Raw genomic sequence first — 24,239 nt, forward strand, 5'->3', positions numbered from 1 at the left:
TACAAATATATGCATTGATTTGTTTACATATTGAAAATATGAGAGGGAACACATTGAAGTGTAAACATTGTCTTTAAATCCTGGGACTACTGCTTTTACCCTCTTCTTCATACCTTGCTGCGCTATTTGATTTTATTTTCTTTAAATAAGCATATGTCACATTTATTAACAGAAAAATTCCTATAAATGGTTTTGTTTGTTTGTTTGCTTGTTTCCTTGTGGAGGAAAACTTGGGCCCTGAGAAGCTCGTTCTACCCTTACCCCATTCTGGAAGCTTTAGAAAGCAAACCCTTCCGAGGCCCCCTGAAGCAAGGGTGTTTAGAACCCAGGAATGGAGCTAGGGGCAAAGGTGAGTAATTACAGTAGGGGCAAGAGGAGTGGTGAGGAGGGAGATGAGCTAACTTTAGCCTCCCTGATAGAGAGTTATTCCAAGATCCCTATACTTCTCTTGCACATGCTTAGCTCTGTCCTGCAGCCTCCACCCCAGTGACTGCAGGGCTGACACATGCACTAATAGACTTCAGATTGTAGTAAAATGCTTGAGTTCTCTGCTGCTTTAAATAGAGGTGTTTGGCACCCTTTGGGATGCCATGTCTGGCAAAGCTGGGCTCCTCAGCACTCACCCTACTTTGAGGCCCAGTGATGAGACCACTTGGAGGGCCAGCTTTCCCTTCAACCTCAACGTGGCTAAGGCAAAACTCATCATCCCCTAAACTGGGTAATATATAGCAAGTATCCCTCATCTGAAATGCTTGAGACCAGAAGGGTTTTGGATTTCAGATTTTGTAATATTTGCATTATACTTAGCAGTTGTACAAACCTAATGAAAAAAATCCAAAATGCTCCAGTGACCGTTTTCATTGAGTGTCATGTCAGTGCTCCAAAAGTTTTGAATTTTGGAGCATTTCGGATTTCAGATTTTCAGATTTGAGATGCACCTGTACCTCCTGCCCATGAAGTCTTCCATCTCAAATCCTGGGGGCGTCTTGCATTCCTGCTTCACCCCCTCTGTTATTTAACCTTTACCTTCTTTCTCCTTCTCCTCTATTAAACATCACTGATCATCAGGAAAATGAAAATCCAAATTATAATGAGATATCAAATTAAAAAGACTGACAGTCGAATCTGTCAGCAAGACTGTAGAGTAACTGTAACCCTCCTCCATTGCTGGTGAGGATGTAACATGGTACAGCCCCTTTGGAAAATAGTTTGGCAGTTTCTTTTAAAGTTACATATATAGGCACCATGTGATCCAACCATTCCCCTGCTAGACTTTTCCCCAAGAGAACATGATTTAGAACAGATTCTTAAAGCATACTGTGTGGGGCCCTTTATGGAATCATATAACTTTATCTCTAAGTGACCTTAAAAATAATAACATCAAGAATAATAGTTCTCTTTTATTTAGTGTCTACTAAATGCCAGTCATATTATATACATATGCTTTCCTAAAACATCCGTAGGGATGGCAATATCTTGAGACTCAAATAGCCACTTGACAGAAACAGATATCCAAAAATAGCCAACAAGCATGTGAAATGATATTAAACATCATTAATCATCAGGTAAATGAAAATAAAAACTCTAATGAGGTATCAAATTAAAAAGACTGACAGTACAAACTGTCGGTGAGGCTGTGGAATAACTTTCCTACATTGCTGGTGGGGATGTGACGTGGTGCAGCCTCTTCGGAAAATAGTTTGGCAGTTCCTTACAAAGTTAAATATATAGGCACCATATGAGCCAACCATTCTCCTCTAGACTTTTCCCCAAGAAAAATGAAATATGTTCTCTAAATGACTTTTATAAGAATCTTCATAGCAATTTTATTCATCATAGCCCCAATCTGGAGACAACCCAAATGCCTGTCAACTCGTGAACAATAAACAAAATGTGGTACATGCACATAAGGGGATGCTTCTTGGGGATAAAGGGGAACAAATTACTAAGAGATATATATTAGTTGTCTACAAACTTATCAGCTTCAAACAACACATATTTATTACCTCACAGTTTGTCAGGGCCAGGGGCTGGGCATGGCTTAGCTGGGTCTTCTGTAAGACTGACATCAAGATGTCATCTGGGGCTCAGTTCTTATCTGGAGGCTCAACTGGCAATGGAGCCACTTCCAAGCTCACTTGGGTTGTTGGCAGAAGTCATTTTCCTGTGACTGTGAGATTAAGGGCCTTGGCGTCTTGTGTGGTTGTCAGCGGGAAATTGTACATTCCTTTTTTTTTTTTCCTGAGACACGGTCTCGCTCTGTCGCCCAGGCTGAAGTGCAGTGGAGTGATCATAGCTCGTAGCAGCCTCAAACTCCTGGGCTCAAGTGATCCTCCTACCTCAGCCTCCCAAGTAGCTGGGACTACAGATGTGCATCACGACGCCCAGATAATATTGTTTATTTTTGGTAGAGATGAGGTCTTGCTATGTTGCCCAGGCTGGTCTTGAACTGAGCTCAAGTGATCCTCCCACCTTGGCCTCCCAAAGTTCTGGGATTACAAGCATGAGTCATGGGGGCCTTTCCATGGGTCTTCCTATAACACAGCAGCTTGTTACTTCAAAGCAAGGGAGAAAGAGAATACATCTGGAAGCAAGACTGAGACTTACCTGATGTAGCGTTATCATGGGGTGCCCACCCATCTCCTATGCCATATTCGACAAGCCAGTCACAGATTCCACTCCCTCCAGGGGAGAAGCACGTGAGGACTTGAACATGAGCAGCAGGGTCCTGTGGGCTGCCTTCCAGTCCATACTTCGCAGCACATAACTATGCACGCAAATCTCAAAGCCATTATGTTGAGGAGAAAAAGACTAGAGACAAAAGAGTACACATTTCATGATTCCACTGACATGAAATTCTAGAACAGGCAAAACTAATCCACAGCCACTGAAAGATCAATGGTTGCCCAGGGCCAAGGGAATAAGGGGCAGGGGATTGACTGTAGAGGGACACAAGGCACCTGTGAAGGTGACAAAAGTATATCTTTTATTTGGCATGATGATTATATGAGTGTTACATTTGTTGAAGCAAATCAAACTGTACATTTCAAATGGGTGCGTTTTATTTTATGCAAATCATGCCTCTATAAAGTATATATTTTTAAATGACCCTATGAATTGCACATTTTTATCCCCATTTTTACCGATGAAGAAACTGAAGCTCAAAGCGTGTCCAGAGTCACACAGCTGGGGGAGCTGAGATCCTAAGCCAGGTCTAACTGCAAAGCCCCTTCTCTTTTCCTTTATGCATCACCCCTAATTCTCCTCGAAGATGCCACTTTCACAAGGGAGAAAAGCGAGGCTTGGGGAGCGAAAGAAACATTCTCAAGACCTCACAGAAGCAACTGAGTTCTCAAGCTTATGTGTTCTGATTCCAGGTTAAGGAGTTACCAGACCCCATTAAAGTCTTGTAGCATATTTTAAGAGTTACTGTTGCATTTTTAAAGTTTACCCATGTGTGTCATTGAAAACACACTTAGCAATATTGTTCTTGAAAACACATAAGCTTATGAGCCAGTTCTTTACAAGAACAACATATGACTGTCCATGAAAATAAAGGTTTCAGAAGGTGTGCTGTCTACTGTTGGTTTCCCGCCTTCTTTCATGCTTGCCAAATCCTGAGTTTTTTCAGCTGTTTGGTGGCCATGTGCTTCAAGGAAACATAGGCCCCTCTCTGGTGCCACGAGGTGAATCTTGGTTCGTTTCAGCCAGCTGCGGTCATTCTGTTCCCACTGGGAAAGGTGTTTAGAAAAGGGAATATGGGCTGGGCACGGTGGCTCACACCTGTAATCCCAGCACTTTGGGAGGCGGAGGCGGTTGGATCACATGGGGTCAGGAGTTTGAGACCAACCTGGCCAACATGGTGAAACCCGTCTCTACTAAGAATACAAAAATTAGCCAGGTGTAGTGACGGGCGCCTGTAATTCCAGCTATTTAGGAGGCTGAGGCAGGAGAATTGCTTGAACCCAGGAGGTGGAGACTGCAGTGAGCCGAGATTGCGTCACTGCACTACAGCCTGGGCAACAGAGTGAGACTCCATCTCAAAAAAAAGAAAAGGAAAAGGAGTATGATGCAGTTCTGACCAGGGAGGCCTGAGAGGTACCTGCTGGCAGGATTCTGGAACATCCATCATGCTTCTTAAAAGCGACACAAGAAGGAGGCTGTTTTTCACAGGCATGAGGGTATGGCCTGGGGTGCTAGAGTGACTCCCTGATAACATGAAGGAACAGAATGAGAACAAAAGTCCATCCTTGAGAATGGGAGTCAGAAGGACACAAAACATTTCGATCCTTGAGTCTGACATTGAGCCTCTGATTTACTTGGCCCTGTGATTGCCCTAGCTCAGTGATGTCAGCTCATGCATTTTCTTTATTGATTTAGTCATCACTGTTATTTGCAGCCAAAATCATCTTCATATTCAGAAGATATAAGCGGATACTGTCAACAGTCTTTTTTTTTTTGGCACCCAACTCCCTGGTGCATAAAATTCTTATGAATGCTTTTATGCACGACAGTCCATTCAAAATTAGTGGCAGGCAACTGAAATTATACAGTATGTGAGTGTTAAGATTAGTTTCATTCTCAGAAGTGTTTGTTAATAGCTAAAACTTAGAAACAACCTAACTGTCCATCTGGAGGGAACTGGTTAAATAAATGAGGGTAGAGCCATATAATGAGATACAGTTATAAATAAAGAATCATCTCCATTTGTACTAATATGAATTTTTTTTTTTTTTTTTTTTTTTTTTTGAGACGGAGTCTCGCTTTGTCACCAGACTGGAGTGTGGTGGCGTGATCTTGGCTCCCTGCAACTTCTGACTCCCTGGTTCAAGCTATTCTCCTGCCTCAGCCTCTTGAGTAGCTGAAATTACAGGCGCCCGCCACCACAACCAGCTAATTTTTGTATTTTTAGTAGAGACGGGGTTTCACCATGTTGGCCAGGATGGTCTCTATCTCCTGACCTCGTGACCCTCCCGCCTCGGCCTACACAAGTTCTGGGATTACAGGCATAAGCCACCGCACCCAGCCGTGAAATGATTTTGAAGATATGCTACTTTGAAGAAAAACAAGTTAGAACAGTGTACAGGAGACCTTGAAATCCGTGGACATAGAAAAACATCTGAAGTTTGTTGCCTCAGTTCTTTGTGGATTGGCTTATGTGATCCTCTTAGCAACACTCTGAAGTACATGTTATTGTTACCATTCTCTTTTTGAAAGATGAGTAAACTGAGGCATGGAACTGTTAACTAGTGTTCCTGAGATCCTACAGTTGTTTAGTCGTAGAACGGGGGCGTGAGCCCAAAGTCCATGCTCTAAACATGCAATTAATCGACCCCTGGGGCTATTGGGAGAATTAAATGAGCTCGTGTGTTTAGCCAGCGTTGGCCTTAACCAGTAGTTCTCAAAGGGTAGTTCATGCTCCAGCAGTGTTAGAAATTTATTAGGAGTATTTGTTAGGAGTATATTTGTTTGGAAATGTGTTAGCTTAGAAACGTTTCCCAGGTTTGGCCAGACTTTGTTTTACGTGATAGCTGCATGCTGATGTGTTTCTTGACTGGTATGAGTATATGAAGTCCCACCTAGCAAGGAAAAGAATAAGTCCCAGCTAAAACTTGAGGAAACATACCTAAGTATTGTTACCACCTTGCTTTCTTGTCCAGCAGCCATTCATTGGCCACCACTATGGACTCAGCAGGAAATTATCCTGTAGTCAGTGATGTCTGACATGAGCTTAGGAGATACTAAGATTCCACTACCACTCTGAGGCCGGCTGGTGGATCTGTACACACCAAAACTTGCCAAATGATTCCTCTCATCAACTTAGCTACGCCATAGGACAGGAAACTCAAGCCCCTTTCCTTCCTCGGTGCATTTCACATAAGAGATGCTCAGTAAATGTGCACTGAATGGAGATATCATCACAGTTCACCAGGCAGCAGCTATCTTTTTTTTACAGAGAGAACCTAACAGGAGTTCTCATCTTTGGCTGCACATTCCAATTACTTAGAAAGCTTCTAAAAATTCCCAAACCCAGGTGGGCACTTCAGGTCAATTCTGTCAGAATATCTTGGGGCAGAGAAGAGTTGAGAAAGGACTAGTTTTGAGAGCTCCTTGGGTGATTCCAATGTACAGCCAAGATTGGCGAGCCACTAAGCTAGAATGAGGAGGGTTGATCTGACAACTGCCAAACCAGCAAAGACACACAGCCCCAGACACAGTGGGTAAAACCCAGAGGGCTTTCTAGAAAGCTGCTCTCACCCTCTGCTTCTTTTGATGGGCATGGGAACTGAGCTGGAAGCCACCAAGATCCTGTCTTAAGAGGTTCCCAGGTTCCTGTCCACAGTGGAGGGTGCAGCTGGAAGCATTTATGCTGGAAGCCCTGACTGGGTGATGGTCCTAAAAATTACTGCCATATGTCTCCAGCAAGGAGGGCAGGGCCCACATTTGTTTCCTGCACTTTCCGCAGCCTCTTTACATAGCTGCTCAATACTCACCCATGGGGGCTCCCTAAATAGCTCCCTTTAGTGTCACAATTTTACTGAGCTTCTAGATTCCTTGCATTTTGACCAGACCCTGGAAATTCAGAGATAAATTCAACATCAGCACTCCCTGGTGGAGTTCACAGCCTGGAGTGGGAAACGGGAGGTAAATCAGCCGCTAGCATGTGACATGAGCAGGGCCTGGTGGAGAGTGGTTCAGAGAAGCGAGGGCTTAGAGGAGTGGGTTGGGGGGCCGGGGGGGCTTCAGAAGGCTTCTGAGGAGAAGTGGTAATGGCGCTGAGGCTTTTTTTGTTTTCTTTTTAAATATTCATATACATATTGTAAAGTTTGGAGTAATCTTAAACATAGTCGAACACACTACTTTGACAAATATTAACATTTTGCCATGTTTGCTTCAGATCCTAAAAAAAAAAAAAAAAAAAAAAAAATTCTGAACTATTTTAAGCCTAGAAAAAGTACAGAGAATAATTTAGCAAACACTCATAAACTAAGGTGGTTAAGACAGCCGCTCTGGAACCAGGCTCCTTGCATCTGCCGTGTGACATTGGAGAGGCTGCTTGTCCTCTCTGTGCCTCTGTCTCCTTTAAACACACACTTCAAAGGGCAGCTGTCAGGATCAATTAAGGTAATGCTCCGAAAAATACGAATGCCCAGCACTCTTAAATGCTAACTGTTGTTTCCCTTATGTTCACAACTGAGCTTGTCAAATCTTAACATTTTGCCGAATTTGTTTTAGATTTTTTTAAATGAAAAGAAATATAATATCGTAGGTACTTTTAAGGACTCCTGTCTACACCATTCCCTACACTGATGACAGACAAAAGGTTAGCCAGGCAGTCAGGGTGGGAAAGTCCCTGTTAGAACATAGGGACAGGAAAGGCCCTGGCTTCTGAGGAAACCCTCTGGTGTGGTCAGAAAGGAAGATGACCCGACCGATGGGCAGGGGAGGAGGCTGGAGAGGCAGCCGCAGCTTGTCAGGGAAGACCATCGGGCGTTTCACCTGCAAGCCCAGGTCCCTTCACAGACAGACGACACGTCTTGCCCTCCCCTGTCTCCCAGGAAACCTTCAAGGTTCTTTTTTTTCTTTTTTCGAGATGGATTCTGGCTCTGTCGCCAGAGTGGAGTGCAGTGGCACGATCTTGGCTCGCTGCAACCTCCGCCTCTTGGGTTCAAGTGATTCCCCTGCCTCAGCCTCCGAGTAGCTGGGTACTACGGGAACCTGCCACCATGCCCACCTAATTTTTGTATTTTTAGTAGAGACGGGGTTTCACCATGCTGACCAGCTGGTCTCGAATTCCTGACCTCAGGTGATCTGCCCTCCTTGGCCTCCCAAAATGCTGGGATTACAGGCGTGAGCCACTGCGCCCAGCCTCGAGGTTCCTTTTCATGTCTCCTTACCTTTAAAAAAAAAAAACTACCAAACAATGGATAAAATAAAGAAAGCTCACCCACTCTTGCCCCTCAACCTGGAAAATTCCATCCTGTGTCAGCTAGCTTTGAGGGAAGATGGAGAACCTAGGGAACCAGCGAGAAGTGGCTGGGCCACCTGAGATCAGCGCCACCGGGGTGCTCTGAGGGCGGAGATGGGTGACTTAGGGTTGTGGGCCAGGCAGGAGCGTTTAGCATCTTTTGGGCCCAGCTTCTCAGGCTTGTACTGAGGAAGCGGCTTGGGAGGGGTGCCCTACGAGGCAGATATTTCCTGCTGAGCGAGCTGATAAGTGAGCCCTCTGACTAGTTCAGCAGTTAACCCGACAGAGCACAGATGTGGCCTGTCAGACAGAGATATGTGTAGGGAAGGCCTTGGGTATAAGTACATATTAGCGCCTGGCCTGGGTTTGAAATGTGCTCTCCCATCACCCCTCGGCAGTACCATCATTTTTCATCTCAAAATGGACTTTCCTCTTCCCCTACTCCTCTCTCTTCCCCTCCACTCCCCCAGCATCCGTTCCAGCCGCTGCCGAGGAACAGCTGCTCTGAGGCCCATCTCTCATCGGCTGCCTTATCTCTCGGATGAATAATGTTCCCCTTCCCCAAGCAGCAGCCTGGCAGGAGGCCCGCCCCAGCACTGAGCAGACTGCTGACAGCACTGGAGCTCAGGCAGCTGTCGGAGAGCAGGGCTGCCCCAGGCCCCTACGTGGGTGAGGGCTAACCCCTCTGCCTCCTGAAGACATGCCACCCGAGGCCCCATGGCCCTGGTGAGCTGCAGCTCACAAACTCAGCCCTTCCAAGCACATCTCAGCAGTCCCTAGGTGCAGTTGCCATACTGGGTGCTGGGGAAACAGGCGTTTCAGACATGGGCCCTGTCCTTCCGTGGCGAGGGCTGTTTACGAGACACGCGACTTGTACCTAGCAGTACAGACCTCTCTACTTAGTAGTTCTTAGGAACATACTGACTACTCCAGGTTTCAGTTATCCTCATCTGCAAAATGGGCTAGTAAGAGTGGAGTGTAAATGCTTGTAGGTTCTCTGCTCACATCCTCTTTGCCAGCCAGTGCCCACAGCGACTCCAGGTGTCATGGTAACGCTGTACCTGTGGCCTTCTTCATTTCTTGGGCTGATGGTAACTGCATCCCTGAGACAGCTGAGAGGGTAAACCCTCTCCACCACTACCCATCAGGGGGTCAGTGGCTGATTGCTCTTGGGGATACAGAAGCCCATTGCTCTTTCCTCAAAGTGAGACCCCTCCATGGTACTGTTTTTGCCCCAGAGCCCCCCTGTGGACCAGGTCAAGGCCAGAGCTTCTCTAAAACAACATCCCTCCTTGGCTTCTTCCGCTTTCTTGTGGTGCCACCCTCACCCCTTACAGTTTTCCTGAAGAGCACTCCCTCCATGAATCACTGGCTTGCAAATCCCTACTTTAGCCTCCGCTTCTAGGGAACCCAGCCCAAGAGAAGTACCTACTTCACAGGGATTTGGGGTGAGGATGCTCTGAGATCATGTTGAAACGCCCTTTGCAAGCGTCTGGCACTCAGCAAGTACCCAATAGTGGGTAATCGTGATTCTTACAAACCAGTAACACCTGACAGAATGTAACAGGGGAGCTCAGACGCACAGCTTCAGTGGGAGGTGGAAGTAGAAAGCCTTGGCTCGAAGTTCTGGCGTGGGAGACAGTCATCCCAGGAAGGTCCCCCAGAGGTCACATAGCCCAACTCTCCTTTGACCAGTCAGGAACCTGAAGCTGAGAGAGGAGAAGCAACAATCTCAAAAGACACAAGAGCAGAGCTGGGACTAGGAGATGTCTTGATTTTTCCCACCACCCTTGTTATTTTAACCACTTTCTGATCCTCTGTTTTCAGTTACTTTTATTTTAAAAAGCGTTGATGACTTTATGTGGACCAGGACTCTGAGAAGGGAAGCCATTTCCATTGTGGAGCCATTTCCATGTAGATCCCCTGAGTACCTACTATGTGCCTAACACCAGCTAGGTACTCAGGAAGGGGTCACAAAAGTATATTCTTATCCTTATTGCTGTGGTATGAATGCCTGTGTTCCTCGGAGTTCAAATGTTGAAATCCTAACCTTCAAGGTGATGGTATTAGGAGATGAGGACTTTGGGAAGTGATTAGTCATGAGGGCAGAGTTTTCATGGACGGGATTAATGCCCTTGTAAGTAAGAGGCCCCGAGAGAGCTCCCTTCCCCCTTCGACTATGTGAGGACTCAGTGAGAATGTGCCATCTGTGAACTAGAAAGGAGGCCCCCCACCTCCCCAGCGTCACATCGGTTGATGCCTTGGTCCTGGACTTCTCAGCCTCCAGAAATGTGAGAAATAAATGCTTGTTGTTTATAAGCCACTCAGTTTATGGCATTTTGTTGTAGCAACTCCAAGGGACTAAGACACTTAGTGATTACAGAGCGTTTTACTGTTTTCAAAGTTTGTGTTGGTTACCTTTATTTTTTTTTTAACCAGTCAGTATAGTGATTTTCAAAAAAATTTTTAAGGCATTGTCAACATTTAAGTTATTGAGACTTTGACATTAATATCCAGATTTAGGTATCTTTTGAAAAGTCACAAGGGCCATGCAGGACCCTCATTCCCACATGGCCATAATGGCTTAGACCTTAGACTGGGCCCACATTTGCTTATTCATCACTCCTGGTTTCTCCCTCCTCATCCTCCACAGAGGCTTCCTTCCACTAGCTGCCCTTTGTCTTAATGGTTGTGCTCTCCTACAGAAAAGTGAAATATACCTCATACTATTGAGTGGCAAAATGAAAGACACGTGAAAGGATATGCCTGCGTCCAAAAAAGGTCGAAGAGAGCATTGTGGAAATGAACGATATTCTTATGTGCTTTATACAGAAACAGAGAGTATGTGTGAGAAGAGAAAACCGAAGAGGCCCACCTCACTCAACCATGATAGTACCTGCTTGGCCCCCTGGGGTAGTAGCAGGGAAATCACGTAACACTTAACACTCAGAAGTATGGACCTTGGACTAGGCCCGGGCTACAGCGAGGAATAAGATGAGGGATTTGTGTTGAGGATTTAGAAGCTGAAGGTCTGTTAAGGTGTCTCAGGCATGAGGCATTGGAGGAAAAAACCAGAGTGGAAATGAGGAATGGGGAGTGTAGGGACCAATCCTAGACACTTCTGGAGGGAAGATTTAGCAGCTCTGGTGGCTCCTTACTTAAGGAATGTCAGGGAAAGAATTGCACATGACTTCAGGGTGATGGATGGCCAGTTCCGGGGAGCATGACAGACCTTTAACATAAATCCTCAGATCCACTTTGGGGGAAGCTGGTGACTTGGGGTCCAGTCACGTTGAGTTGGAGGTGATGATGGGAGGTTCAGGGTGGTGGAAGGTGCTAGTTGCACGGTGATTGTGCCCACAGACTTCGAAGCCCAAAGACTTGCACTCTAGTCTCAGGTGGACACCTTCTTGGCTGTGCTTCATCTCTCTATGCCTTTGTTTCTTGAAAAATGAAGCTATTGTTATCGTATCTACCTTGTAGAGTCATCGTGAGGATAAAGATAACATAAGTAAAATCCTAAAAATGATTCCTGGCACCAAGAAAGTGCTCTATAAATCTGAATCACTTTCATTATTGCCTTTGAGGACAAGGTAAGGGAAGTCCCTGAATGGAGATGATTCCATGAAGCAGAGAACCAAAGATTGAGCCTTGGAGAAGAGCTGCAGTAAGGGAGAAAACAGTGAAGGAGCTGGGAGTTGGGAAGCAAGGTCGGAGAGTGTCTTCGAGGCAAGGTGGAAAAGGTTTGCAGAGGAAGAGGACAGTGATCATGCCTCAGAAGCCACAGAGAACAAGAGGAGCTCTGCAGCAGGGCTTCTCTAGCAGGGTGCATTTCCACCCAGGGGACACTTGGCAACGGCGGGAGACATTGCTTGTTGTCACAGCTGGGCATGGGAGTGCTGCCGTATCTAGTGGGTAGAGGCCAGAGATGCTCCTAATATCCTACGAGGCACAGAACAGCCCCCCACAATGAAGAATTATCCAGCCTGAAAATGTCCATGGTGCTGAGGTTGGGAAACCCTATTCTAGAGCCAACAGGCTGTGAGGTTTGACTCATGGTTCCATCACCAATAACTGCGTGACCTGGGCGAGTTCCTTAGCTGCTCTGTGCCTCGGATTCACTGTAGGTTTTCCTTGTTAGGTTTAAATGAGTGAAGTTATACAGAGGGCCTAGAGCCCCATCGTATTTTACTAGAGCCTCATTGTGTTTTAGTTGTAATTAGAAATTGGGTAAGGTAAGGACACAGAAGAAGCCATCTGATCTGGGGGTTTCACACTTAGAAGTGACCTCAGAGCGATTGTATTGGGGTGTAAAGGGGCTAACAGCCAGGTGCAGAGGGCACATTGGAATTGGGGCCAGTAGGCACAGACTGCCTTGTCCAACAGGCATAGCAATGGACAGAGGAAGGGGAATGACTAGTTAGAGCTGCAAGGCCAAGTGCAGGGGACTTATTTCTCATCTCTCTCTGTCTGTCTGTCTGTCTATCCATCTATCTATCTATCTATCTATCTATCTATCTATCTATCATTGTCTTTCTACTGTCTTCTATCATCTATCGATCGATTGATCATTTCTCATCTATCTGCCATCGCTTTATCTATTATCTATCTACTTATTTATCTATCTATTTATGCATGTGTACCAACCAAAAGTTTTAGTAAATGCACAAACTGCGATATCATGAAAATGGAAATTTTCAAAAGAAGAGAAATCACCTGCCACCTGACTACCTTAACAAATGAGTGGTTTTCCATCTCTCCTTCCAGGCCTATCATTTTGACAGTGCTTTAGTCATAAAACAGGTCCTCTTTTCTATTGTTTTATGTCACATGAAATTGTACCATAAGCATTTTCCATGATGTGACTTCATTGTTACATTTTCCTTTTTTTTCCAGAATGAAGATAACCTCATTGTTTTTTTCCTGATTGTAAAAATGCTCTATGCTCTTTTTTTTTTTTTTTTTTTTTTAAAAAACAATGCAGGCAGTACCAAAAAGTATGAAGAAGAGTGTAATAGTTCCCATTTCCCATCTCACTCTTTAAGGCTAGCATTTTGGTGAACATCCATCCGAACAAATCTCCATGCATTTATCAATTTGTTGACTTCCTCCTTCTTTTATGTAAATATGAATACGACTTAACTGCCAGTCAATTTGGAACCTTGAAGAGAAGGGTTTTTTATGGTTGGGGTCTGCTATGGTCTGAATATGTGTGTTTCCCCAAAATTTATGTTGAATCCTAACCCCCAGTGTGATTAGGAGGTAGGGCCATTAGGAGGCGATTAGGTCGTGAGGTCATCAGCCCTAATGAATGGGATTTGTGACCTTCAAAAGGGACCCCAGAGAGCTGCCTTGCCCCTTCTGCCGTGTAAGGACACAGTGAAGAGCCAGGAAGGCGACCTCACCAGAGACCAAGTGTGCTGGTGCCTTGATGTTGGACTTCCCAGCCTCCAGAATGTGACAAATGAATTTCTGTTGTTTATAAGTCACCCCGTCTATAATATTTTGTTCTAGCAGCCCAAACAGACTAAGTCAGGGTGGTTGTTTTAGGAAGTGGGGAACAGGGCCATGCATGGTTGTACACCAGAACAAAGGAAGCCAGCAAGTCCTGAAAGATACTAGAAAAGGGAATAGTGGGCACATGCAGTGTGTTAGTTTCCTGAGGCTGCTATAACAAAGCACCACAGGTTGGGTGGCTTAACAACAGAAATTCATTCTCCCATCATTCTGAGACCAGACGTCTGAAATCAAGACTCCCATGCCATGCTCCCTCTGAAGGCTCCAGGGCAGGATCCTTCCTTGCCACTCCCTAGTTCCTGAAGGTCACCAGAATCCTTGGAATTCCCTGTATTGTAGACACATCACTCCAATCTCTGACTCCCTCGTCGCATGGCTTTCTCTTGCCCTGTGTGTGTCAGTTTCTGAATTTCCCTCTTCTCCCAAAGACATCAGTCATTGGGTTAGGGTTCACTCTCCTCCAGTCTGACCTCATCTTAACTTGATTATATCTGCAAAGGCCCTATTTTCCAAATACGGTCACAGTCACAGGTACCAGTGCTTAGGACCTCAACGTATCTTCTTGGGGACAACAGTTCAACCCATAACATGTGGGGTTCCCAGGGTGACCAGGAGGAATAGGATAGAGCAAGGACAGAGATTCACGGATTTAGTCTCTGAAGTGACAGGGAAGGAAGAGACCAGGATAAAGATACCAGGATTCTGAGGCTGAAACAAGAGACGAGGAAGCTTCCTTCCTCCAGCAACTCGTGTCTGTGTTTTATTAACCTCCTCGCACTTTACAAAGAGGGCCCCCGGATTCAACAGAGAGCTGGGCTGTCTGTAAACCCCACCGGGCCCCTTCCCCACCGGTGTGCATCTGGCAGCTGCCGTGGGGGCCCCACAGGCCTCCCTCCTGCATCCTGTTGTCTGCTCCTCACCAGATTCTTGGTTGGCTGCCACCTAATTTCTTTTTGGCCTGGGCTAATTTCTTGCAGTCCTCGGGCTGGCGGGAAGCATCACTAATTCCCAAAGTCCTTCCATATGGGCGATTTAAACCCCTCCGTCTGCAAAGCATGCACATTTCCCCGGCTTGATCCTTACAGAATAGCGATCACCCTAAGTCTGCAGGAGTATGGAGCTTGTTTCAATGTTTTGAATTCCCCATCCCCGTTCGCTGGTTTACTTGGTTCCCTGTGTCCCCTTCCCCCCAGATTTGCTACCCAAGGTTGAGCTTTCCAAGGTGGAGTGTTAGGGAGAGTGTGGAGACAGTTAAGAGAAAACGTGAAGTCTCTCTGCCAGTTGACATGGACGTCAGAAAGTCTGGAGCCTTCCCAGGCCTGGCTGGAATGAACTCTGGGTGTGATGGGTCTCAGCATGTGAACAAAATCAGCATGAACATCACCCTTTGCCAACTTGGCTCTTGGGGACCAGGGGACAGTTACGAAATGGTGGTCAAGTGACTGAGAATAATGAGGCTTCTGCTCATTAACTTAGGTCTCAGGCAAAGCCCAGCCAAGAGCTGTTCTTGCCACCACAGGCCTCAGCATATTTGGGGGAATTATTACACTTCTCCAATGGTTAAGAGTCACTTCACCTCTGGCCTCCAGCTTTTTGACGCTGCCGGAAGCATTCAGTAATCCCCCAGTGACGCGTCACCTGTCCCATCTTTACCATTAATTATTTCTTGTCCTTGATTTCCTCTCAAGCGTCAACAGCCACTTCTGAGAAAGACTTGGGATCAGGAACCCAAATATTATAGCTCATATTAAGGTTAAAGGTGATATAACAAGAAAACCCAGCTACAGCTTGTGGCCAGGATGTGCCAGTTTGTGTGAGATTAAAGGAGACCTTACCCAGGCACGAGAGACCCAGGTCATGGGCTCAGTGGGACTCCACGGCAGGAAGAGAAGGAAGGGGCTTAAAGGGTTGGGGGATTTCTTTTCTTTTTTTTCTTTTTCTTTCTTTCTTTTTTTTTTTTTTTTGAAACAGATTCTCCCTCTGTCGCTCAGGTTGTAGTGTAGTGGCATGATCTCAGCTCACTGCAACCTCTGCCTCCCTGGTTCAAGCAGTTCTTGTGCCCCAGCCTCCCAGGTAGCTGGAGTTGCAGGTGTGCGCCACTATGCCCAGCTAATTTTTTTAAATATATTTTTTGTAGAGATGGGTTTTTGCCACATTGGCCAGGCTGGTCTCAAACTCCTGGCCTCAAGTGATCCGCCTGCCTTGGCCTCCCAAAATGCTGGGATTACAAGCCTGAGCCACTGCATTTGGCTGGCTCATCTAATATTGACAGGTGTGTTGCCTCCCTCCTTACCTCTGTTCCCAGCTGGCACTTCTACTACAAATGGGATTTCTTCATGTAACAGAAAATGGTCTCCCATCAGCCCAGCTTACATTACTTCAGTGTCGCTGGCCACTCCTGTCTTCCGTAGCTCAGATACAACACGCCTGAGAATGTTCTCACAGGCCCATTTTACATCAGGGGTTCCATCCTTAGACCAGTTACAGCCCAGGAAAATGTGGTTCTCTGATCAGAGAGGATTTCCCCATGGGCTCTGTTTCTAGAAAAAGGAGGGGTACAGAGCAGATAAAACCAGCACAGTCCACTACACCCCCAACCACAAGGGCACATTCATTCAGTCGCAGGTGTCTTCCCCCTGCCTGAAATACTCTCCAAGCCCAACTCACTTGACAAACCTCGGCTTTTAAGACCAAGCCTTCCAGCACACACTCGCTCACACTCATCCCTTAACAGAGTTGAATCCATCCTTTGGGCCACCTTTGCCCCTTGTACATGCCTCAGTTATTTCACTCACTCGCTCACTCACCCACTCAGTCCCTCCTTTGTTAATTTAACAAATGCTGGCCGGGCATAGTGGCTCACGTCTGTAATCCCAGCACTTTGGGAGGCTGAGGCAGGCGGATCACCTGAGGTCAGGAGTTTGAAACTAGCCTGGTCAAAATGGCAAAACCCTGTCTCTCCTGAAAGTACAAAAATTAGCCGGGTGCGGGTGCACGTGCCTGTAATCCCAGCTACTCCAGAGGTTGAGACGGGAGAATTGCCTGAACCCAGGAGGCGGAGACTGCAGTAAGCCAAGATCGCACCATTGCACGCCAGCCTGGGCAACAGAGCCAGACTCTGTCTCTCAAAAAAAAAAAAAAAAAAAAAAAAAATAGTGCTTAGGGCATGTTGCACCCAACTCCTGTTGGGTTGTGAGTTTCTTAAAAGCAGGAATCATCCCTGTCATCTTGGGATCTCCAACCTTTGCCAGAGTGCTTGGCCCACTGTCAGGGTTTGGTAACTACCGGACGTCACAACCTTAAATATTGGGGTGACTGCAGGACTTGGCCACCCCCTGGCCAGATAGAGAACCTGGGGTGCTGGGTACAGAGGGAGGAACTGAATGCCACAGGTTGCCCAGCTCAAGTCAGTAATTTCTCTATGGGCATTGTAAATCCATCATACCCTAGACTTTCAAGAAGGACTCTGTGCCTTCTGTAGCAGTGAATGGCAGAATTCAAACTGTAACACATGCCTGGTTTGACCTGATATATTGTGCATGGGAAGTGGTTATTTTTCACATGTTAGATCTGATACTCTTAAGAGGTCATGGCAGCCAACTTGAATTCCCTGTGGTTATGAATTTCTTCGTAGTGTTACTTGTTACCTTGTAAGACAGCCCTATAAGGGGCAACTCGCTGTCTCCTGGCTACTTTGTCTATCAGTCTAGTTTTTTTCTCTAGGACCACAGGGAAAGTGATCCCTCACCTTTCCAGTGGCCATTTCACATCATGTTCATTCATTTATTCATGTGTTTATATATGCATCTATTAATGCAATCATTCATTTAAAAACAGTTTTAAGGCCTATTTTGTTCAAGACAGTCAAGTCCTCTGTTCCCATTGAGCTGACATCTTTAGAGAAGAGAACTAGACAGTTAAGCAACTAATCAAACAAACAGGAGAAATAAAATTGTCACAGAGCCATGAATAAAGAAAATAGGGCAAAATGAGGGTTGGGGCAAATTTTGATAGAGTAGATAGAACGATGGCTTTGAGGCAAGGCACCTACACACAGTGTGGGAGAAGAGCATCCAGGAAATTGAAGGAAGGGAAGGTGGTCAGTGTGGCTTGCGTGGCAGTGAGGGAGGGGAGAAAGATAGAAAATGAAGGTGGAAGCCTGGGCAGGGTGGTTCATGCCTGTAATTCCAACACTTTGGGAACCTGAGGCAGGAGGATCACTTAAGTTCAGAAGTTCAAGACCAGTCTGGGTAACAGCAAAATCTCATCTCTACCAAAAAAAAAAAAAAAAAAAAAAAAATTAGCTGGATGTGGTGGTGCGCACCTGTAGTCCTAGCTACTTGGGAGGCTGACATGGGAGGATTGCTTGAGCCCAGGAGTTTGAGGCTGCAGTGAGTGTGATGACGCCACTGCACTGCAGCCTGGGCAACAGAGTGAGACCCTGTCTCAAAAAATAATAATTTTGTAAAAAGAGAAGAAAATGAGGATGGAGTGGCAGGCAGGGGCCAACCCATGTGGGACCCTGTAGCCATGATAAGGCGCTAATGATCTCTTGTCAGAAAGAGAGAAGCCTTTTGAGGGTTTAAAACAGAGGAGTGATGTATAATTTTGCAAGAGCACTTTGAATATGGGATCTTGAGGTAGATTTCCAAATCTGTAAAGACAACGAGGAGCTGCCTGCTACTTTTATTTTGAGGAATCAGAAAGGTTCTGATTTAGAGGTGAGTTTTGGAAGCCCTGGAGAGAGAGAGCACCATAATACCTGGAGCCAGAGTCGAGCATCCCAAAACAAGTCATGGGATTCTCCTCTTGGAAGGTCGTCTTGGAAGGACATCCTCCTCTTCTAGATAGCCAGGTTTGGTATTCTTTGTTTTTCCCATGTCTCTCTTATGAATTCTCAGCAACGGGGGAAAAAATAGGAGGCAAGAGACCTTTCATTATTTCCTCATGGAGAAGGATGTCTTATCCTTCGCTGCCACTGCTGTCTGTGATGGAACCCACGCTGCCAGGGCGGAGTGGAAGTCTCATTGTCAGAACCGAGGTCATGGACAATGTATTTATATGTTGTTTTTTAAGATGCACATCCATTTAAAAAAAAAAAAAAAAACAGACAAGCATCTAGTAAAAACATTGCCACACATGATGGATAAAGGGCAGTATCCTTAATACACAGAACTCACCTCAGTAGGAAACCAGAGGCCCTATTTTGTTTTGAATGGAAAAGGATGTGAACAGACTTTTACAGAAAAGAAAATGCAGATGGTTAATAAAAAGTGTTTAATTTCACTAGAATCGGAGAAATGCAAACTCAAACAATAGCAGGATACAGGGTGTCTTTTGAGGGGGAATTCTGTTGTCAAATTGAAAAACAGTATTTTTCAAAAACTGCAGTGCTGGTGAGGCTGTAATGAGATGGACACTCAAAAACAATTTGTGAGATGTACCTTAAAAAGGGGACTTTTTTGGGGTATCTTACAAAAAGCTTATACTCTTTAATCCATTAATCCCACTTCTTAGGATCTATCTTATGAAAATAATTTAAAATAATGGCACTGATTTGTATGTAACATATTGGAAATAGCCTATATGATAATAGTAAATGATTGGTTGACTTAATTATGATATATCATTCAGTGAACTATTGTGTAGAAATTAAAAATTATATTTTGGAAGATATTTTTGGTGGTAGAGAGAAATATTTACACTATACTATTATGTGGAAAACATTAAAATCAACTAATAGAAAGTATGGAGCAATTATGAATGTGAATGCATACTATATACATTGAAATTGATCATTGGATCAAAAATGTATATACAAAGGTTGTTAGGAGTTTCCTCTGCATTGTAAAATTGTGGGTACTTTGTTTACTTCTTTGTACATGCCAAGGAATTTTTATTTTGTTATGCACAAGGAGTGTGTATTACTTTTAAAATCAGATAAAAGTAGCAAACGGTTATAAGTGCTCCCTATTGCCCCAGCCGGGGCAACATAGCCAGACCCTGTCTCTGCAAAATAGAAAGCAGTAAGTGCACCTTATTGCCTGTCAGAGACACACCCACAGTCTCCCTTCATTCCTTCTTCCATCACTGTTGCTGTAATTCCAAGATTCTAACCCTAACCCTAACCACAGAGTGATACGAATACTGTCATACCCTTTTGAATGTCAGCATCATTTCTACAGTGAGACTGATTTTTTGTGTGTGATTTAAAAGTAAGGAATCCAAAAATAGTTTGATCTTTGGCGGTATGAATCAAACAATGTGTGAATCCTCCTGGGGCCCTGTGATGGAGTCAAAAGCATGTGGACTTGGAGCCAGATGACCTGAGTTCAAATGCGGCTCTCCTGCTCCCGAGCTTTGTGATTCGAAAAGTTCATAACTTCCCTGGGCTGCAGTGTTTCCATCTATAAAATAGGGAGATGGTCCAGACCTTTACCCAAGTCTGTTTGTGAGCACTTATCAGGATCCTATCTGTAGAGAGACCTAGCAAATAGCCTGGCATGGACTTGGCCATCAAATCCATACTCTTGCTGCTTTCCAGAGGTGGCTACTTGAACAACAAAAAACAAGACGTGTTGGTTGATTTGAGATCTGCAGGAACAAGAGCTGGAGCTGTGAGGCTACACAGACCCGGCCCTACTGCCTCTCTGCAGCGTATCTTTTTGAACGCGTGACTTAGTCTTCCTGAGGCTCAGGGTGCTCGTTTGTGAAATGGGAGTTGATGACAACACTCACCTCCTAGGGCAGTTGTCCTCACCATAGATAATACATACATTCAGTAGAGTGCGTGATACCTTGCAGAATCTCAGTCGATTCACTGAGTTATTTGATATATTTTTTTCTGGTTGCAAGTGAAATACATATTCAATGTAGGGAATTTAGGAAAGAGCCTTTAAGAGAGAGAGAGAGAGAGAGAACGTATATAGTGCTTCCAGCCCTTTGACTTGATGGTGGAGTAGCTGTGCCTTTGCACGTAACCGCCCTCATCCCCTACCCTCTCCCCGTTCTGAACTAAGCTGCCGGCCTGCAGTCAGTACTATCATCCCCAGCAAGCTGTGGCCGGACGCCCTGGTGTTTCATCAGTGCCCCAGTGTGGTAACACGGCTCTTGGCTCTCTCAGCAGATCCTTCAAGCCAGACTTCATCCTGGTCCGCCAGCACGCCTACAGCATGGCCCTGGGGGAAGATTACCGCAGCCTGGTCATCGGCCTGCAGTATGGAGGGCTGCCTGCTGTCAACTCTCTCTACTCTGTCTACAACTTCTGCAGCAAGCCCTGGGTGGTAGGTGACAGGGCAGGCTGACCTGGAGGGATCTGGGAGGCGGTGGGTAGCCTTCCACTCTGCGACAAGCCCACTCCCTAGCATGGAGGCCTCAGTAGTAAAAATTCTTATTTAAGCAACTGAACTGAACTTGGATCCTAGGGCTCTTATTGGAATTGTTGCCTAACAATTATATTAATGTTATATTTTATATATTATTATGATAAATATTTATACACCGGGCACGGTGGCTCATGCCTGTAATCCCAGCACACTGGGAGGCCAAGGCAGGCGGATCACCTGAGGTTGGTAGTTGGAGACCAGCCTGACTGACATGGAGAAACCCCATCTCTGCTAAAAATACAAAATTAGCCAGGCGTGGTGGCGCATCCCTGTAATCCCACTGTAATCCCAGCTACTTGGGAGGCTGAGGCAGGAGAATCCCTTGACCCCAGGAGGCAGAGGTTGTAGTGAGCCGAGATCGTGCCGTTGCATTCCAGCCTGGGCAACAATAGTGAAACTCCATCTCAAAAAAAAACTTTATAATAAATAAATACGTATATATTAATATATACATATTATATATTATGCATGTTACATGTAACATATATATTACATATATGTAATAATAATTGATCTTTGTAATATATATAATACAGTGATACAATATATACTATTAATATATAACAAACATGTTATTATATAACAACATATTATGATATAGTGTTACATTATAACATTAGTCATAAAGATGTGCCATATTGTTTTATGAACATTCTATCATTATTGTTGTTAACAGCAGACCCCATTTATTGAGCACTTACTATGTCCCAGAAAACTATGCTACCTGGCACTCATACTGTCATTCGCATGTGAAGTGAGTGTCACGCCTTCGTTTTACAGAGACAGAAGCTCAGTTAAGGAACTTGCTCAGTGAGTGGTGAGGCCAAAACTTGAGCCATCTATCCCCAACACCTAACATTTAATTTCTCTTCTTTTATTCCTTAGTTTCAGTCATTCATTTCATTTATTTGAGTTTCCATCCAAATGTTACCTATAAGAAAGACCTCTTAAAATACTACTCCTCAGCCCAGCATGATAGCTCACGTATGTAATCCCAGCACTTTGGGAGGCCGAGGCAGGTGGATCACGAAGTCAAGAGATCGAGACCATGCTGGCCAACATGATGAAACACCATCTCTACTAAAAACATAAAAATCAGCTGGGCGTGGTGGCGCATGCCTGTAGTCCCAGCTACTTGGGAGGCTGAGGCAGGAGAATCACTTGAACTTGGGAGGTGAAGGTTGCAGAGAGCCCAGATCGGCCACTGCACTCCAGCCTGGAGACAGAGCAAGACTCTGTCTCAAAAGAGAAAAAAAAAAAATACCACTCCTCCACTTGCTCAAGCACTCTCAAATCCCTTACCCTGCTTTATTTTTTTCCTAGATACTTATCTCCACCTAGAATGATAAATTCATCCATTCGTTTGTACATTGTCTGTCTCTATGATTAGAAGTTATTCATTCACGCAACAAATACTTCTTGGGCACTTACTGTGTTTCCGGTACTGTCCTAAGTCCTAGAAACATAGCAGTGAACAGCTCAGACCAAAATCCCTGCCCCATAAATCTTACATTCTAGTGAGCAGGGGCATGTGTGGTGCTTTAATACATATGCAATATGTCCTGTGATCAGTGACAAGGGGGAAGATCAAGGATGGAAAGAGGATGGGTAATGTGGAAGCTGGGGGGTATGTAGATTGTGCTCTGTGAAGCTCATAGCTGTCTGGTCTGTGGTGTTTTGCTGTCTCTCTGTGTGACCACCCAGTGGTGTAGGGTCGTAGTTGAGAGTGTGAGCTCTGAAGCCAGATTCCTAGGTCCAGGCTTCTCCACTTATGAATTGTGCTACCTTGAGCAACCCCCTTAACCTCTCTGAACTTAGCTTCCTTATTTAGAAAGTGGTGATAGTAATAGAGCCTTCCTGGTAGGGTTATGATTTAATAGATGAAAGTGCTTAGAATGTGGCTGGCACAAAGTACACACTCAATAAATGGTAAAAATTATCACTGCCTTCGGTACTTGAAACAAGTTCCATGTAGAGTTGGGACACTCAGTACTTACTGAATGGCTACATGCATTAATTTAATAGGTATGGGTAGACTTTACCACTATTGTCATGGCCCTGGTCTCCTTCTCATTCTGCCCTAACTGGGCTTTTTGGCCAATGGCATCCAAGATTTTCAAGTCCCACTGTTAGGAAAGGGTCCTAGATGGTGTTAGCCCTTCCCCACCTTTTTCTGCAGTTACCACGATAGTAGCAACCACCATTCATCAGAACTAACTGTGCACTATCCTGAGCCCTTAACATGCATATTGTGTTTAATTCTCAGCACCCTTATGAGTAGGAGTGCTAATATCTCTATCTTACAGATGAGGAAACTGAGGCTTACATAGCTAGTAGTAAGTGATAGAGCTAGGCCTCTTCAAAACTCATGTGCTTACCTGTGGAATCACTCTCCCTTTCTGGACTCCAATTTCCTTGTCTGCAAAATGGGGGACCCCACACACACGTATCATTTTCCATATTTCTGAGTTCTCCTAAACCTTCCAAGTTGACCCCCTGTTGTGCTGCATCTGAAGGCCACCCCCCAGGGGTTTGCAAACCAGTCCTGGGTGGATGCAGAAAGTTCCTAGTTACTCTGTTTTCAGTGTCCAGGCTCTTAGTATTGAGTGACCTCCAAGTCAGCTTGGCCACTCCTTTAGCCACTGGGCATCCACATGGGACCACAAATTCCAGTTGATTCCTTTACCTTGTTCAGAATCTGATTTGCTCTTCTCTGCTTATATCCACCAGCAGCTCTCCTTCATCTTCTGGGTGAATTCTAAGCTTTCTGGTCAGGCCTTTAAGGCTGGTGGTCCGTGATGGATCACGCTTTGACCTCGTCTCTCTCATCATCACCTGCAACTGACACCACAGCATGGCAGCTGCAGAGGGTCTCCAGCACACACTAGTCTCAGTGCACACCTGGAGGGCCCTTTCTCCTTCTCTTATGTCATCTGCTCCAGGGAATCATCCTGACTCCCTACTCTCTCTCCCTTCCAGGTCCCATCACCCACTATGCTTCCCTCCAGCAAGACATTAGTATCACAGCCATGCACCTGCAGCCTGTCTTCCCTCAGCCCTTGCCCCCCATGTTCAGCTTGTTGCTCCGATAATAAAGCATAGTGATAGAGCTCACCTTCGAGCTCTGGAGACAATAGCTAATATCTGGCAAAACAAGCAAGTGTTGAAGCAGGAGGAGAGCAGTGGGAAGGAATGTGGCTTGAGCTGTTGGAAATGAGAGGGGTTGCAACAGCAGAGAAAATATTTATTAATAATAACACCTAGCATTTTAACATTGCTGTGAACAAAGCACTGCCTTTGGCACACTGTATCCTTACAACAATCCCATGAGGTTGGATCTCCAGTTTACAAGTGAAGAAACCAAAGCT

The 24,239-nt window shown here is 45.2% G+C and overlaps 1 protein-coding gene across 2 annotated transcripts in view; it reads left to right on the plus strand.

The window, feature by feature from the left end:
* SYN3 (synapsin III) overlaps window positions 1-24,239 on the plus strand; it is a 548,825-nt gene that overhangs the window by 164,647 nt on the left and 359,939 nt on the right. Inside the window, exon 5 of one of the 2 annotated variants that reach the window (XM_025398719.1) lies at window positions 20,613-20,769. In XM_025398719.1, coding sequence (XP_025254504.1) covers window positions 20,613-20,769 — 157 coding nt within the window. Of the gene's footprint in view, window positions 1-20,609; window positions 20,770-24,239 lie in introns of both variants that reach the window. The other variant, XM_025398718.1, reaches the window with a different exon arrangement.

This window comes from Theropithecus gelada, chromosome 10, assembly GCF_003255815.1.
Source record: "Theropithecus gelada isolate Dixy chromosome 10, Tgel_1.0, whole genome shotgun sequence".
NCBI lineage: Eukaryota > Metazoa > Chordata > Mammalia > Primates > Cercopithecidae > Theropithecus > Theropithecus gelada.